The 18,608-nt window shown below is 35.9% G+C and overlaps 1 protein-coding gene across 2 annotated transcripts; it reads right to left on the bottom strand.

Annotated features, from left to right (window-relative positions):
* Positions 1-754: 754 nt before the first annotated feature.
* Positions 755-18,088, bottom strand: sh3bp5b (SH3-domain binding protein 5b (BTK-associated)). Of its 2 annotated transcripts, XM_079894446.1 has the most exons (10): positions 17,918-17,978; positions 17,744-17,837; positions 16,868-16,930; positions 13,461-13,589; positions 6,708-6,872; positions 6,500-6,630; positions 5,024-5,066; positions 4,399-4,618; positions 3,561-3,872; positions 755-2,310 (listed from the first exon to the last, which is right to left on the bottom strand). In XM_079894446.1, exons 2-10 carry the CDS (start codon positions 17,822-17,824, stop codon positions 2,132-2,134), a joined length of 1,323 nt encoding a protein of 440 aa, XP_079750572.1. In that variant the 5' UTR covers positions 17,825-17,837; positions 17,918-17,978; the 3' UTR covers positions 755-2,131. The 2 variants fall into 2 exon arrangements, with proteins under 2 accessions (XP_079750572.1, XP_079750571.1); XM_079894445.1 differs by having other exon boundaries at positions 17,744-18,088.
* Positions 18,089-18,608: the final 520 nt, after the last annotated feature.

The raw sequence follows: 18,608 nt of genomic DNA on the forward strand, positions 1-18,608 counted from the left end.
AAACTTGTACCAACCCGGAAGTAAGATTTTCAGCATAGAAATTCTCCGTTATTCGTCCAAAATATTTTTTAAAAACTTTGCCCATGTTTAGCATGAGAATCTATCTCTTTAACACTGTAAACAACTCTGAATACATGAAACACCATTGTACCCCCCCTTTAAACGACTCACAATGTTCAAGGTTTATATATCGGCTGAATGTGTGTTCCCTGGGAATTAAATCAATGAGCTTTGTAGCGCCTTTCTCTACCATAGGCCTATTTCTATACATTTATTTATATTTACACATAGACATACAATACCATTCAAAGGTTTGGGGTTAGTAAGTGTTTTTTGGAAAGAAAATAATGTTTATTCTGCATGTATGCATTAAATAGATCAAAAGTAATCCGTAAAGACATTTATAAAATGACAAAATATTTCTATTTTAAAAAAAGGCTGCTCTTTTTAACTTTTTTATTCATAAAATGTCCTCAAAAATATTGGGCAGCACAGCTGTTTTCATCATTTCTAATGTTTCTAGAGCAATAAATCAGCATATTAGAATGATTTCTGAAGGATCATGTGACACTGAAGACTGGAATAATGGCTGCTTTGCCATCACATGAATAAATTACATTTTAATATAAAAAAAAAAAAACCTTAGTGAGCATAGACTTTTTAAAAGAAATCTTACAGACACCAAACTTTTTAATGGTTGTGTGTGTGTGTGTGTGTGTTCCACAGAATGATCATCGGAAACGTTTTATTTTTTTACATTTTTTATTAAGTAGAGAGATTTGACAGCACAAAAAGAATGCAAGCCGGTACTCAAACTCAGGTCGGCCGAAGCGGAGTGACATTCCACATAAGGTTATCGACTCAGACTAATTACTTGACTAATAATTGTGCTGTAAGTATCATTTTATTTCAGTCTGAAAACAATTACACAAGCTTTGTAAACAACAAAAGACTAAACACCATAAATCACTTAAATACTGCTACAAGGTTTCTTTTCTTACCATCGTTTCTCAAAACGGCAACAGATCAAAAGAACTAACATTTGAGAAAAAAAAAGAAAAAGAAAATGAGACACAAGGTCACACAAAAACACAAAGCCTAATGACCAGACCTGAAGCTGTGCCATCTGTGTCGAAATCAGTGCCTACTGCACCACACAAGCTGGATGAAACATTCAGTAATCGTCTTCTTCATCAGTGCTGTGCGTCCCCCACCGAGACCCATCAAAGGATTCCCAAAAGCCTTCTGCCCCCTTCAGAACAGTGCAAGTACAGTAGATCCAGCTTAATACGCTACTTTCTGAACCATTGTCTTCCACAAAACTATTGTGAATCTGTTTCTATTGCTTTTTTCTATTTATATTGAAAATGATAGATTGTTCTTTACGTAGAGAGACAAAAATGGAGCGTCATGCACACTGTCCACCCGTGTAGGGAAGCTCACACTTTTGGCTTGTGAAGGTGAAAGTGACCTGTACGGATCAGCCTGTAGCTGCTGCGGGTCTCCGGACGACATTGAGAAGGTGTCCTGTGATGCAGTCGGTTGGCTTCACTTCCTCAAGAGTCACCGATGCAGCGCAGAGGTTCCTCAGATGATTTGGAGTCCTTTTTTGAGAGTTTATGAAGGACATGCAGGTGAGTCTGTTCATGCGCAGATGTAACATTATAGTGCCACATAAATCTGACTCTGTATATTTTCCATGACAGTTACACAGATTTTAAAGACAACAAGTGGCATAAATCTACAGCATAACTAATCTCTTATGCATCTTAATTAACAAGTGCTAACGTCATCCGTAAGTGTCTTCAGACTCTAGATCTTAACTGGAACGTGTGGGAATGTTGATCTCACAATTGATGTATTTTATTGAGATTTGTCGTCTTTTCAAAGCTTAACCCAGTTCCATTTCCCTTCAAATGGGATATTTGCCTCCTCAGCACATTGTGTCATGGGTTGCTTTTCTTGCACATGTGAGATCGAGGGAAAGTTCAGTCTGAAAGTTGGCGGAACATTCTAGACAGTGAGAGGAATAGACTGGGATGACACTGAAGGGGAGGACAAGTGGCTGCCAGTGCCTTTCCATAGCACACAGAAAGTGGATGAATACATCAACGCCGTGGGAATGTTGCAGTCACATGCCATCGAGCAGGATGGTGGATTTCTGAGCGTTTTTTCTGCCTTCATTTCGGCTAAGTTTTAGAGATAGCAGGCGGAAACGGCTATCCAGGCCAAAGGTTGTTTTAGTGTTGCTGATGCGATTGTTATTGAGAACGTTGTCCAGTACGGTCTCGGCACCTTCTGCTCTGTCACCTGTACACAATGAAGCTGATTAATCAACTACAGTAATTAAAGAGCAAAATATTATTATTATTAACAACATTTACGCATTTGGCAAATGCTTTTATCCAAAGTGACCTACATTGCATTCATACATTTTATCAGTTCACGCAATTTCCTGGAAAAATAACTCTCGACCTTGGTGTTGCTAGCGTACAAGTAATAAATAAATAAAAAAGAAGAAAAAAAACTGTACAAAAATACACTGTATATATATGTATATACACACACTTGTATATATTAGTATATATACATAAAATGTTTTAATATAAAATAGATGTTTTGATTGGTATATTATATTGTACTACTAACCCTGTTATAATTATGTTATTGTATTCTAAAAATTATTATAATGAAACAGTATTTTACAAAACATTTTCTTAAATTATATATATATATATATATATATATATATTTTTTTTTTTTTTTTAAGAAAATAGTTTGTAAAATACTGTTTCATACACACACACACACACACACACACACACACACACACACACACACACACATATATATATATACACATATACATATATATACATATATATATACATATAATATAATATATATATATATATATATACATATATACACACACACAGTACAATTTCTACAATACATACAGTACAATACATATATATATAAAAATGTTACTGTTTATTTAATAGCATAATATATTACATACAATCATTTATATAATAAATAATATGTTAATTATTATAAAATAAAGTAATGATAAGGATATTATACTTTTTTTTCATAATTGTACTAAATATACTCATATGTATTAAATTATAATAATAATAATAAAATGTTAATTATAAAAAATATAATAATGATAAGGATATTATATATATTTTTCAATAATTATACTAAATGTACTCATGTGATATAAATGTCAAAATAAATATTATAATGTCATATTTTATAATTATTCTAGATATTTATATTCATGTGTAAATGAACAGCCCTGCTTTAAAAACATCACATTTTAGCAGATACATTTGTTTTGCACTTATTTAGGCACCGAAAAGCCATGCAGTTATCCATCAGTGAGATTAATGAACCCCCCCTAGAGGGCACAGGTGCAAGCAGGCAGGAAACCAAGAAAAATGGCATCGTCTCACAGGAGAAACAACAAGCCTTAATTCAATCCCTCACGTGCTAGTGCAGCGTTATTTGGGTCCCATCTGTCAACGCAAACGCATCTAAGAATATCTCACCTCTCTCTAGGTCACACTCGGGGGAGGATGCGCCGCTGCATTCACTGCGTGGACCGAGGATGGGGGACATCAGGCTAAAATCAGACAAAGAGACGGTGCTGGGCAGGTCCAGACTGCAGGGGCGAGAGGAGGGGGAGGGGGAGGAGGAGGTTGGAGAGGCAGAGGAAAAGGAGGATGAGGAGGAGAAAGGGTAAGGCAAGTCCAGAGGGCTGTTCGGCCCAGAACTGAAGCTACTGTTGGACTGAGTCTCAGAGTCTTCCTCTGACATGGCACTCGTGCTGCAGTTTTCATCCTCGTAGGACCCAGACGCCACTGCAGGAAGACAAAGGAAAAATCAGATTCTGGAACATGAAGATGGTCAGGCTAGTTTAGAATTTTTATATAAATAGACATTTTATGTAGACTTTTTCACTAAATGTACTATAATAGACAGAAATAAGAGCCTGGAATACCAAATGAGACCTGGAAAACCAAATGTACCTGCATTAAAAAAAAACCGTCCCTTCTCAGTCACACTTAATGTATTCCATCAACAAATATTATATTAAATAAAACAGCTATTTAGTGAAATTATCCATTTGAAATTAAACAAATATTTTTATAATTGCTTTTCAGTATATATAAATCACAAGATATAATACAATACAATACCACAATATAATCACAATTTCCCTTCACTCTGTCTGGCATCTTGGATGAAATTTGTTGCAAAGCATTCTGGGAATGGGGCCTTACAATTACCCACAATGATTTTTAAAGGGCAGCTTAATTTTGCTGCCTACTGAGCATCTATGATGCCTAGAGTGCAGTCTAGATACAGCATGTTGCATGGACTCACTTGATATTCCATCAGACTCCATCTTGAAGGCAGACAAGTCTTCACCAATGACACCGTCCCCCTCTGCACCCACACCTCTCTCCCGCGGGCCTATGACCGAAGAACGTCTGCGCTCATGGATCTCATCTGAGATCATCTCCAGGTTCCTGAGGGCTGACTTATATTCCCCTTTAGCCTGCGTCAGCTTGGCCTGGAGGTCATCCACATTCTTCTTCAGTTGCTTAAGAGGGGAGGACAAAAAACTCAGTTGACATTAAACAAGATATGAAAAAGGAACATGAAAAAATTGAAAAAGTAAGGGCCAACACATTCAGGTAAATATATTAAACATTATTGAATAATTAAAAATATGTATTTATATTTTCCATATTAAATATTTGAGAAGATTGTTTTTAGAGAATATGTAACATTATCTTTCAAACTCCAAAGTGTTTCCTTGTTTTAAGCATAACCCTATCAAAAGTTCTTAATTTATTCTTAAAACAATATAAAAAATTGTTAATGTTAAATGTTAAGAGTATTAAATAGATTTTGAAATTATAAAAAAATTACTAAAAAGTATCCTTTTACAGAGTGTATTTATCATGCAGCACTAATGAAACATCCATAAGTCATTTATAAGTACCTCAAGCTGCAAGTAATACTTTGCCTTCATTTCAAAGTAGGGCCTGAAAAAGAGAGTGAGAAAAGGCGATTAGAGCTACTGTAAAGGCCTATAAATATCATCGTACATATCACCATGGTAACCGTTTACATGCTGACACATTAATAAAATGATGAGTGAGAGGATTAATAGGGTTTGTGAAAGAGTTGAGCCTGCCGAGTCACCATCACGTGTGAGAAACCCACCTATAACTGATAGTTATGGGTTTAACATGAGCCTAGTCTCACAGACAGATCGCTGACTCTCGGCATAAACTAACTATGGACAAAAACTGCCAACGTAGAATGAAAGGTGCCATCTGACCGACATATAGGTTGACCGACCCACAGTTTGATTTTTGTTTTGAGACTTTTAGACCATAAACCTACTCTATAAAATAGACAATAACAGATGTGAATGCTTAGCCAATGCATTGCAAGTGTGCAGTCACCTTTTATTGTTTTCATTCTGTGGCAGCAACATTTACGTTACTTTATTCTAAAGTGACTTAAAGGATGAGTTCACTCCAGAATAAAAATGTCCTGATAATTTACTCACAAGTGACCTTTCCAATGCGACTACGTAATGCGTGAAGTCGTGGACGCCCATCACAGAGCTAGTGCAAGACGAGCATTTGTGGTTAAAAAAAAATATATAATTTTTTTTTTTTTTTTTTTTTTAAATGACCGAATGGTTTCGCTAGACAGGACCCTTATTCCTCGGCTGGGATCGTGCAGAGCCCAAATCTTAGTACTTAAGGCTAAAATGAGGCTAAATTAGCTAAAGTTAGCTATTTATAAAGCTATAAATTAGTTTGCTAGCTATGAACACATTGACCGTATACCTAGGTTGTTCTGCAAGATTTATCTCATCAAACTGTTGCTTAAACAAATATTAACTCCTAACCTTAGTATAACATTTGCAGCACATCCAGATAGCATTACTGTTTGTCGCAATCAAATCCATTTGTGATTTTTCTGAACTCTGAATAATACATGAAGTCTAAACTTTTCTTAACATGTGATTGTGCAACTGAATGGACCAATGAAACTGGCTGCGGGGTTTGCGCTTAACTGGTTTGTTAGGAAAATTATCCGAAAAGAAAAAATAACTGTTTAAAAAGAGCAGCAACAATAAGAATGCAAACATTTTTTTTAACAGCGGTGCATTACAAATTGCGTTGTAACATATTTCGGACTGACTTTGTGTTCATGTACTTGCGTAGAGATTGTTTTGGGCCTTGGCGTGGGTAAATCTGAAATCACTAGTAAATTAACTATAACAACAAAGTAAAATCTACAGTCCCCATAAACATACAACAAAGCAACCATTGGCTGTTTAAGGATCCTCATGCCATTTTTGTGAGCAATATGCATCAGACATAATAAGCAAAGACTATTACTTGCCAAAATGGTTTCACTAAATGCTTGTGCGTTCAACAAATGAATCGGTGCATACTTAGACTTGTTGATGGTGCGTTTGAGCTTCTTCTCCAGCTGTTTCATTCGGCTCATGGCGGCAGTGTATTTGGCAGCGGTCTCCTTATGCAGAAGCTCACTGCGTGTTTTTATCTGCTCTGCCTCCATCACCTATAAACCAAAACAGGGATGTTAGAGTACTTCCTTGTTCACCTCATTCTACCATCCCACAACTTTGCATCACTCACTCGCTGTGTTGCGTGATTGAGCATCTCCTGCCAGGCCGAGTCAAACTGCTTCTTGTCGTCCTCCAGCAGCCTCTGTTCAGCCAGGGCGATGGTCTCTTTGGCCGCCCGCAGTACCTCCGTGGCCCTGTGGAAGTCTTGCGTGGATCTCTGTGCTTCCAGCTGAGTCTAGGAAACAGGCAGAAGGCATTTACATAAACAGAGTGCAATGCCACAGTAAACAACAATGTGGTAATCCATGAAGCAATTACTGCATTTACTGAGATGGAGAAACTTTACTCATGCACAGAACTTCTAGAATGGTGACATATTAAAAGTCACCCTTGAACTTCCTTTATAGTGAATTAAAGCAAGCCATGCTAAAGACGTGCAAAACGTAATCCTTTCCTGTTCCTTCACTTTTTAACTCTAATCTCCACGTAACTCCCACTGACAGAAAACCTCTGCGGAAACCTCTTACCGACTTAGCCACACAAAACAGGATAGGTTTTTAAACCAACCAATGGCAATGAGGCAGTTTCACACTTTGAAGAGATTTCCAGCATAGAGAGAGATCATATAAACCAAATTTAGAGAAAATCATACCGTTCATTATGCCAGTAATTCCTTCAAAGTTTATGTTCTGCATTATGCAGAATATTACTTACTCTCTCTATCTACACACACAAGCACAAACAAGTGTAAAACATTATATGGTTATTTTTGAAATGACAGTTACATTTATTATACAGGTAAAGAGCAGTGTGAACATTCACAGTAAAACAACATTCTGGATATGTCTGTCACCCAGGGAAAGTGATGCATATCTCTACTATAAGACCTTGAATGCTATTAGATTCAAAACTGAATGTGCACTATATCAAACACTTCCAGTCCAATGGATACGCAATAATCCCAGGGATAATCCTCTACCTTTCATCCAATCTGTCCTATTATAGTCTTTCATTCTTCATTTGAGACGGCTCAATTCATTTACTTTCTCTTTCCCTTTTCCTCCATCCCTTCTTCACTCTCACACAGGCTATTTTTTAGCTCAGGGTTTAAAGTTGACATGATGCTGCCGCATTGCCACACAGAGCCGACAACCACGGATCACTGCAGATGGCAGGACAGATCTCCAGTCCACACAGGAAAGGACACAGAAAGATCGAAGGGCTGGTGTAGAAAGTTGTGAAATGAAATGAAATAAAAGAATATATATTAAAGCCACAGCTAAAATGACATTTATTATAAAGCCTAATAAATGTTAAAATTCTAAATTGTGATGTTGAATGGCTACAATTAATGGCTAAAATTGAGAAAATGAATCAATTTTATAGAGACATCAGTAGCAGTATTGGTATCTGAGATACTGAAAAAAAAAAATCCATTAAACAAATATTTTAAATATACTATCATTATGTTGTTTCTACATTCATTTGGAAATGTGAAATGATTACGATATAAATAATATACACACCTAAAACTTGTTAGGTGTGATTAATCACAGAAAAATGCGATTAATTAGTAACTTTTTTAATCGATTGAACGCACTAGTGTGTGAACATAACCATAAAAAGACAACAATCAAGCTACAAAGTCTTTAAAATGGCCAGTACTCTTAAGAATTCAACAGATGTCAAAACTTTAAAAGCTTTCATGTTTATGCAGGGAAAAACTTGTTAAAATATTCATTCAAATTGCGCTCAAAGTTACTCTTGAGGTCTAGCGTGTTAATACTAACTGCTTCAAATCAGTTTCGCAGCAAAGAGAGGCATTGAAATAAATCACATCTAATATTTAACAAGCAGCACAAAAATGATTTGATTTCATTCCAGGAAACTTTTACACAGAGAAGATGATTATTAACTTTGCTGCAATTGAATGGACAGAAAAAGTACTTCTCTTTGTTTATGGAAAAGGCTTATTACATCAAAGCTTCATCCTCTTTCAAAGCCCCGATTTTTCTCCAGCTTTAATCAAATTCTGACCAAAAATAATGCAGAGACGACGGCCTCATAATGAGACGTTTTAGGTCGATGGTGACCCAGTTGACATGCTGTTTTGATGTCATTATGTCAGAACCAGGACAATTGGTTAAAGTCATTTGCAATGCTTTTGTACATCTCATTTGGACTGCCATAAAAACAAGATCATTTGTGGCTCTTTTTGACCTGGAGATCACCCCTCTCAAGACTAATGCTTTTATTGCTTCAACGCACACTGGCCTACTGGGACTTCAAGCTTAAACATGAGACTAAAGAGTTTATCTTATCAAACTTTTCTGTAGCAGAAAATAAACCATGAGCTGATTTGGGGCCAAAAGGGTTTTCTACACAATATAACCCCAAATACATTCTCATTAAAAAACCAAGTGTAGCTTAATTATGAAATGCTCCAACTTATTCTTTAAAGCTTTTTGACTGAAGGCGGAAGGCAGCAGAGGGGTTATGACTCATAAACTGATATAATAAAACTGCTTTGGTAACATGCAGCTATAGCAGTTTACCACCAAGAAAGCACACATAATGTTTGCAAAATTGAATATTCCCATAACCAAAAAAGTTTTTAAAACATTTAAAAAAGAAATAACGTTTCATAACTTAATGGGACCATTAGCAAAACGTTCTAATAACATATTTTTGTGAGCTGCGAATGCTTCATAATATTACAATATGTCTAATATAGTGTAAGCTTTTGACTTACCGACATTGGCCTTTTTGTGTACTATTAGTCTAATTGTATCCAACTCAATCAAATTTATGTGTCATAGTAATAACAGCTAATATGCTATGAACATCAACAATATTTAAGGCTTTAAACTAAGCATTTTCTGAACAAATGAACCACATTATTTTTAATTATCCCATTACAGCATACAACCAGGAAAAGCACAAACATTGCGATAATCCTGGCCTTAGGGAAACACAAGTTCACATTTAGGACATCTGAGGTAGTCATAAAGCGAAAGAATTTATATTCAAGCCACTCATATTTTTATGAGAAGGCTGCAGTGGCATTCTGAGAGAACTTCATGACACGGACATAGCTGCAGGTGTTTTAGCTCTGCTGGCGGGCCATCTGACAAGAGCGGTACCCGCTTCTCAGACTGAAGTGCTGAGTGAGACCATTGAAACCATCATTGGACATGACAAATCGGCAGCAGAAATGCCCTGTGATCGTGTGCTCTGAGGACACATCACATTTCCCTTGCTCTTCTGAAACAGAGCAGTTCAGCGTTATATCTAGAGTATAGAGTCTAACGTTCACAGCACTCAAGCATCGGCACTCATTTCCACACTCTACATTGTGGTTATATACTAATTAACTAAACACATGGCTAGCAAATCATTATGCAAGTTATTCATTCTGAAGTCTCAAAGGTACAACAGCCCGTTTAATTCTTAGGATCAGAGAAATAAACAGACTGGTTTCACTGTACTATTAGACCTTGATATTTATTTGCTTTTATTGGGTAAGTATGCATTAAATTTGAAAACTGCACTTTCTATTCATCAAAGAATCCAAAAATATTAAGCAGCACAACTATTTTCAAATTCAATACTGAGCACCAAATCAGCAAATTAGAATGATTTGAGAAGGATCATGTGACACTGAAGACTGGAGTAATGATGCTGAAAAGCCAATCACAGGAATAAATAACATTTTAAAATATATTCAAATAGGAAATAGCTCTTTTAAATTGTAATAATATTTCACAATAGAACTGTTTTTTTACTGTATTGTTCATCAAATAAATGCAGTCTTGGTGAGCATAAGAGACTTCTTTCATAAATTAAGAAAATCGTACTAGCAGTGTAAATGGCCAAAACAACATTGGACCAAATTGACTTTCAAAAAATATATCTTCTTTTTGTATCCTGCAGAAGTGACTCATACAGATTTGGAATGACATGATGGTAAATAAATGATATTTAATTTTAATGCTACCAAAATAATTGCGTAAAATATGCAACTTCATTCATTTAATTCGCCTTTAAAATATATTTCACGGCTCTTGATAATGAATGATAATGTCGAAGTCTTCACAAATCCATCCCAGCAAAATCATTTTTTAAAAGCATACTGGAAGTACAGTAGCCGGAAAAACCAATGTATATATGAGAATGAGCATGTGTGTGTGCATTATTCAGAGGAGCTCTTAATGAGAAATGGGTTCTGAATTATTAATATGAGAACAGTTCTGAAAAAACTTCAATCCACGAATCAGCAGACGTGCCATACGTGGTGCTTATACGGTTTCCTGCATTCATTATACCTCATCACTGATTCCATCTAAACTCAAGAGTCTTCAGAGCTACAAGATTCAAAGGACTGTGATGGACACTTGACGATTGTATAAGAGTAAACTAGACTTTGAAGTGGGCCACTCTAAATACAGATTGCGAATAAGAAATCACATTTGTATGAGAAAATATACGGTTAGACGAACAAGCTGTTAACTTTTGATCAAGAGCTTCTTACAGTACGGTTTCATGGGACAGCAAACTGACCCCTTTTAAAAACGAGACAAGGCCTTTTATTTAGAGAGACATTGGAATGCATCAGATCTGCGATATGCTGTCGTCTAAAACAGCCAGCTGGTTCTCTGAACATAGCACATATAAATATATAAAGAAAAAAAGGATGTTGTCTATTGCAGAAGTGATTTTAAACCAAGAACAAGCTCAGAAGGGGGGGAAAGAATTAGCTCTAAATAAGGTAACTTGAATTAAGGGGGATTTCCAGTGATGTTTGCGAAAAATAAAACTGGCAGAAGAGGTCATAAGTGGTTGTTTGAAGTGCATTTCTAAATATACTGATGGAAAGTCAGTGGGAGATGTTTAGACAGAGACAGTGCAGGGGTGGGGGGAGAGAGACATGAAACAGTTAAAGCTTCACTGCAGTCAAGTGTTCACTGCGGAGAGAGAGAGAGAGAGAGAGAGAGAGAGAGAGAGAGAGAGAGAGAGAGAGAGAGAGAGAGAGAGAGAGAGAGAGAGAGAGAGAGAGAGAGAGAGAGAGAGAGAGAGAGAGAGAGAGAGAGAGAGAGAGAGAGAGAGAGAGAGAGAGAGAGAGAGAGAGAGAGAGAGAGAGAGAGAGAGAGAGAGAGAGAGGCTTATCATGCAGTGTAAATCCTGACATATCAATGTTACAGTCTCACTCTTCTCGGAATTTGGGTCAGAATATCCTGTCCACATAGACAAAAACAGATATTACATAAAAATGGTATATCAATCAAAGATCAATTATAAAGATTATTAGTATTGTTACCAATAATAATAATGATCATCAAATGGCATAACAATTGTACAGCAAGCAAATATTAATTATAAAGATGATGATTCTTATTATTATTTCAATAATAATAAATAGCATAATTGCGCATCAAGCGAAGATAATTATGATAATGAATATTATTTTCAGAAAAATAATTTTAATAATAAATGGCATATTTGTGTATCAAGCAAAGATTAATAATAATGAATAATAAATTACATGCTTGTACATCAAGCTAAGATTCATTATAAATATAAATATTATTTTTATTTTATTATTTTTATTAGTAGTAGTAATAGTAGTAGTAGTAGTAAAAAAAAAAAAGGGTTAGTTCACCCAAAAAAAAAAAAAAAAAATCATCTTCAAGCCTAAATTAAACCTGTTCATCATATAAAGTGATCGAATGCCTTCAGAAAATTTGATAAAATGGCTCGATTAATATGGATTATTTTTTTACGATCAATTTATGAACTTTTTGAAGCGTCAAAGTGGTAATTGCTTAGCTGTCAATGGATGGACAGAAAGCTCTCAGATTTTATCAAAAATATCTCATTTGTGTTCCGAAGATTTTTCATTTTTGGGTGAACTAACCCTTTAATAATAATAATAATCATCATCATCATCTCATCTCTCTAGCATAATGCAAGACAAAAACACTTCTCGCTAAAAGGCAACTGGTGTTTCAAATTAGAATAACCTGTCAGTATAAAAGCTCATCCTTCAGAAGAGCCAAGACATTTTAAACCAGTTTAAATGAATCATCTCCACATTTTTCATTATAAAGGAGCTTGACGACCCAAACAGAACTGTTTCCATAAAAACACTTCTGTTTGTCCCTGAGGAAAATAACTTCAAAGAGCACATCGCTCTCCTTCACCACCGAGGAAACTGAAGAAAATCAGGTGCTTTGTCAGTGAAATTAAATAGGCCACCAACAATTCTTCCTTCATGGAGTGAAGAGCACAATATTCTAAACTATCTTGCCCCAGTTTCAGAGCAGGTCAACTCTCCTGTTGTTACTGATTCAGTCAAATAAAGTTCACCAAGTGTTGTATACTATAAAATCAGAGGAACTTTGCTTTTACAAGTCAAAGCAAATGAGACATTTTACAGCCCTTTCTCCCCCCAGCTGCAATTCACTAACCGAGTTAAACTGATAATCTGCTCTTAGAATAGCACAGGCCTTTGAGAAAAGGGAACTGAGAATTGAGCATTTTAACATTTGCTCTCTCTCTCTCTCTCTTTCTCTCTCTCTCAGCAAAGTCTTTTACGCCTTGTTGAATGAAGCCAACCACCTGTGACAGATCTAGAGTTAATGCTACTGTGCCATCCAGCTCATAGCAGATAACAAGCTGATGGCACAGCAATCTCCAGAGAGCGATAAAAGAAAACACACCGCAGACAAAATGGTGGAGTGCCAACAAAAAACAGACGGGGTGTGGGTGAAGTTGGCTTTAGGAAGATAATATTGGGTTCTTGTTTTGATTTTCTTGGCCTCACCTGCCGTGCCACCCGCCGGGCCTCCCAGTACGGCTTCGATTCCTCCACCGCTTTTCCAATCTTCTTCACCAGCTCGTCCAGCTTTAAAGTGGCTTCCACAAGCACAGAACGAAACTTCTGCCTGGCATCCTAGACATGGACCAAACATGAACAATCAATTGGCTATGTTTAGGGATGCACAATATATCGATACCAGCAAATATTAGAGACTTTTTTTTTACTTATCGAATCTGTCGGGATTGTATATTTAATTGTAATTTGCTTATTTTCTCTATTTGTATATTTAGAATACTTTTGCTGTCATCTAATGCTCACTTAAGGAGTCGTTTACAATTTCAACCAAAAAAAAAGAAAACTTTTTATGCGTTTTGACCGTTCATTTAGTGGACAACAGTGTTTTGGGGGCCTGAAAACGGAAACTTTTGAAAACGTGCAAGCTTTTTTGTGAAAACTGTGACGGAATGCACATGCATATTCATTTTCAGTCTATAGTCGCGTAGTTTCTTTACATAGTGACATCGCCATCTACTGGTCTGGCAACATAATACAACGTATTAGTCGTTTTCACTGATCGAACGTTGTCGTCTGTATGTGAAAAACGCAAAGTAAAAACTTTTCTATTTTTAGTACATTGTCGTTTAAACGCAAACTCAACGTTAATCTTAAAAAATATATCTTTTTAATTATATTTATTATTAATGATGATATCAAATGGCATACATTTTTTACATCAAGCAAAACAAAAAAACAAAAAAATTATTTAATAACACCATTAAATAATATTGAGCAAATCTCCAAATGAATTTCCATTTTTCAAACTGTACTATTATAATTTTGTGATTCAAATTAATTTGTAGCATTTAATTTTATTTATTTATTTTAAGTCATTTAAACAAAATATATAATTTTAATATTGGCCATTACATGAAAATAAATATTAGCTAATTTAGCTTACTGGTATCAACCAGAATTATCATTTTAATACAGTTATGTGCAGTTTTGAGTTATTTCTTTTATGAAAAAAAGTTCTGGATCAAAGGTGATGCATTGTAACACATCATGCCAACCAAAATAAACTCTATGCAGAGTTGAGATGGCACAAACAAACCTTATAGAAATTACCACATTGATTTATGCTGACAGTGACAACATATGAGTAATTGGAAACACAATCAATGCTACGTATAATTATATTATGTATATAACAAACATTAAAAACAAGAATTTTACAGTGAAATGACTTGTGCCATTTGGATAGACTTAAGATTTCAACTTGTCATGGCATTATGGTCAACTGCTTTGCATATAAAAGGTGCTATACATAAAAAGGGAGTAAAATCAGTTTATCTGTAATCAGATTTGCAAGAAGATGTGTGAAGATGTCTGAAGGACATGGAAAAATACGCTTTTCGCTTGAGTTGTAAACAAGCTTTTTTCATAAATGTAATTAAATCATTATTTTCCATTTATTGCCCAAGGCAAAGCAATTAGATTAAATCCAATTCGTCAAAACACAGATTGATTATTTGCAGCATTTGCATTCCAGGAAAAAAGAGAACACCAAGAGTTAAATCTTTAGTCCCCTTTGAAGTGCAACATGGCCAGTGACGCAAAAGCAACACTAATTTGGTTGACAGCCAAATAGCTCAATTATGGGATTCTCAGAACAATCATCAGAGTTGTACTGGGTCATGGAAGTCTGCATAAACAGTGACAACTATACTGAACTTTCTTAATTTTCTGGGTGTAGGCTATAAAATAGGGGTTGTAGAGACTAGTCAATTTTAAGTCGTGCTGATCATGTGATTTAAGCAATGTCATGTAGTTGTGTGTTATAATGGCCACTACGGGGTGCTTGAGGCACGACAATTTTCCCCGTTTGGCCAAGCTTTGCAAAAGCTACTTGGCTGTTCCAGCTACCTAGCCTGGAAATCTAAAAGAAATTTAACTTCAATTCAAATTCCAAAAATTCAAATTCAACTTGTGCTCTTGCAGGAACCAGGGTACCAGCTACCAGCACCCAAGCGAGAAAATTTTCTCACTGGCTATAGGAATACCATCAGCCGACAGCAGGCGAGCCTCCATCCAGCCCACATCGATCCCCTCATCATCTTACATGCAAACCAAGATCGAAAAGCAAAAGCTGTGACTGAGAAGGACTGTGACAGTGTTTTACACTGTCAGACTTAAAGCCTATATCTTGCGTAAATTTCATTATGTTATGCCGACATATGCATCAATCATCTTTTACACTAAAACGCATTGCATTGTTGCCGTTAAGCTGCAACATGTTATGAGCTGTCTGTCAGCATCTGTATAATTATCTGCTAATAAATTGCAAATTGTGGCATGTTGCAAAGTATTCCATTCTCTTGTGTTTTTATTAATAACGCCATCAACGATTAGTCGACGTCGACTCGACTTTTTCAAATAACAGTCGACTTCAAAAAACAAAACAAGCCAGAAGCTTTCCATTGTGTTTTAAGAAGTTTAGAGATATCCTAATCAATAAAGACCTATAAAGGCTCTTCCAACTCTAATATTACTATACAGTTAGCATGTGCCCTACTTCATTTTTATCTGCAGGAAACAACTTGCTAATATGTTCAGTGTGTTTTTGCTTCAGGAACTGGACTGCCAGAGAAATCAGCAAACAGGCGATTTTAAGACATTTTGAGAAAGTATTTCTCTTTCGGCCTCTTTTTGACTCACAATCAGACTACAGACTAGCTAAATCATTTTATTTAATTATTAAATTAAATAAATGCCTAAACAATGAACTCAGTGGCATCGGGGCAATTCAATGCGACCAAAGTGACCACATGACTGATTCTGAACAGCTGAGTGTGTTTTTGTCTAAACATGTCCTTGTTTATTGCTGCATCTCTGAGATCTGGACTCTACTAAAATAATGCTCTGCATACAAAATGTAAAGGATATGAACGCCAAATATCAACACAAATATCATATTCCTTGTCATTTTTTTTTTTTTTTTGGCATACTATCCAAACATGAAATCTTTCATCAACTTTTCGTAAGTTTACTTTTTACAGTGAGTCTATTGCATAATCCTGATATGATAATACATTCTGTTCCTTGGTGTGCCATGGTACAAAATCCAAACTTAAGACAGGTGACTTCTATTAACAATTTACCAACTGATACATTTTAAGAAACGAGAATATGTCATTATCATATTAGAAAAATAATAATTGAAATTCCTGGCAAAAAAGAAAATACATTATAATGTGTGTGTATGCATACAAATGAAAAATAAATAAATAATAAGCTGTCCAAATGGGCTTTGATTTCTTAATTAGATAAAATTATATTTATTCTATAAATATTATTTGACTTATTCATTCAGACCAAACTTTTGGATGTTGGATCGTGCAATCATAGCCTACCTCAAGCTCAGTTTCACATCTATTGATGTCATCTGTGGACTGGTTCAGCTTCTCAAGCTCTCCCTGTAAAAAAACTCAAGTCAGAAATGTAAAATAGAGACATATCCCATTGAGGGATTCACTTTCATGGATCTCACAGACTGCAGTAGCGCAAAGGAGAGAGAGGAAACTTGGTTGATGCGATATGCACATATTTAGACTGACCTCTAATAAGCAGCAGGGCTCTAAAAGTCAACAAATGCAGTGTTGCCATTTCCGCTTATTAGGCTAATCAACCATACAAATCATAAAGTCGATAAAATGTGAACAATATCGGATTGCAATTATTATTATTACTTCATAACTGCGAGTAGTTGACATCCATAGCATAATGAAGCATGGTCAACAGTAATAGCCTCGCAGTTGTCAATTTATATTCGCTATAGGCTATATTTCCACCCGCGTTTCTTGGCTTTTCCCGGTGATTCTCCAAATGCATTTCAGATGTATGCTACTACAGTAGGCCTACATCAAATCAAATGGATCTGGATTCTCTTTGGGGTAGAAACAAAACCCTGGCGTCGCTTCTTACACGCGTATTTGTGTGTTTTGTCAGATCAGGTGGCTTGTTTTTCAGCGGGATCTGGCAACACTGAATTGAGGCATCAGTAGCCTACACACCGCAGACGAGCCGACAATAAAAAGCAAGTTGCGACGAATTAATCAATAATTCCCCCTCAGTGTCAAGGAGCCAATAACATGCAGTCACCGATCAGCAAAATGTGATATGAAAACAATCAATTAGGCTAACTCAATGTATAATAAGTGTGTTTGAAATGATCACTCTTTTCATCTCATTTGATACATTGACATGCACAAATATCAGTGACAATCTACCTGAATTCTCGGGTCTACCTCCTCTTCTTCGGGTGATTCAAATTCTTCATCCGACCTGTTCTCCTTGTCGGAGCTGTCCATTTTATTGTATTATCTTGCAAAAATAAATAAATGAAAGAGATTCCCTCCAGTGAGGTGATTTCTAATATGCGCCCGTTAGAGACTATTACACACCAATCGCCGGTATCATTCCCCGACACTGTCCGGATTCCTCATTTAAATAGAGAAATAAAGAGACCCAGGAGCGTGTCTGGATTCTCACACACAGCTGTGCTGAATGGGAGCCGTGAAGTCTATGGTGAAGACAAGGTGAAGTCTGTCCCCGCCCCTCTTCGCTTTCACACTGACTCTCTTTCTCTCTCCAGCTCAACACTTATGGGCAATGAGTGTCAAATTGTTGGCGGTGACAAAAACGCTTTGTCTAAATAAAGAGCATAGGCTTCCTCTGTTGGACCTGAGTGTATAGTGCAGGTGTCATTCACGAAATATGTTGCCTGTTGTGTACATCATGAATATAAAAACGATATATAAAAGTTAATAGGCCAGCTGACCAAACTTTAAGGCTATGTGTTTTATAGCCAGATTTCTGCAAGTAAACAACAAATCCAACTTGGTCCGTTTTCTTTCTTCATGAAGATGTCCAGGGAACGTTTTAAACAATTGATCATAGTCCTCATATTTAATTGTATTAGATTTGAATTATTGTTGTCCCCATTATTGTGTCCATGTTGTAACTCCATGTTATTAAAATGGTCAACAATTCCATAAATAAAAAAAAGTATCATAATGGCATTATAGGCATAAAACATTTCCTATTTTTTCACTCTTGTTCGTCAGTCTGGGTCAAAAAAGATCAAATGTATCT

This window comes from Squalius cephalus (assembly GCF_949319135.1).
Source record: "Squalius cephalus genome assembly, chromosome: 15".
NCBI classification, from domain to species: Eukaryota; Metazoa; Chordata; class Actinopteri; order Cypriniformes; family Leuciscidae; genus Squalius; species Squalius cephalus.

What these genes read in the sequence shown, in the direction of transcription:
- sh3bp5b (XM_079894445.1), bottom strand. Translation starts at nt 17,824, where the DNA reads ATGGACAGCTCCGACAAGGAGAACAGGTCGGATGAAGAATTTGAATCA. An exon ending in AGTATTACTTGCAGCTTGAG is followed by an intron (nt 4,619 to 5,023) that starts GTACTTATAAAT and finishes TCCCCTCTTAAG; the next exon opens with CAACTGAAGAAGAATGTGGA. An exon ending in CGAGTGTGACCTAGAGAGAG is followed by an intron (nt 2,311 to 3,560) that starts GTGAGATATTCT and finishes CATTGTGTACAG; the next exon opens with GTGACAGAGCAGAAGGTGCC.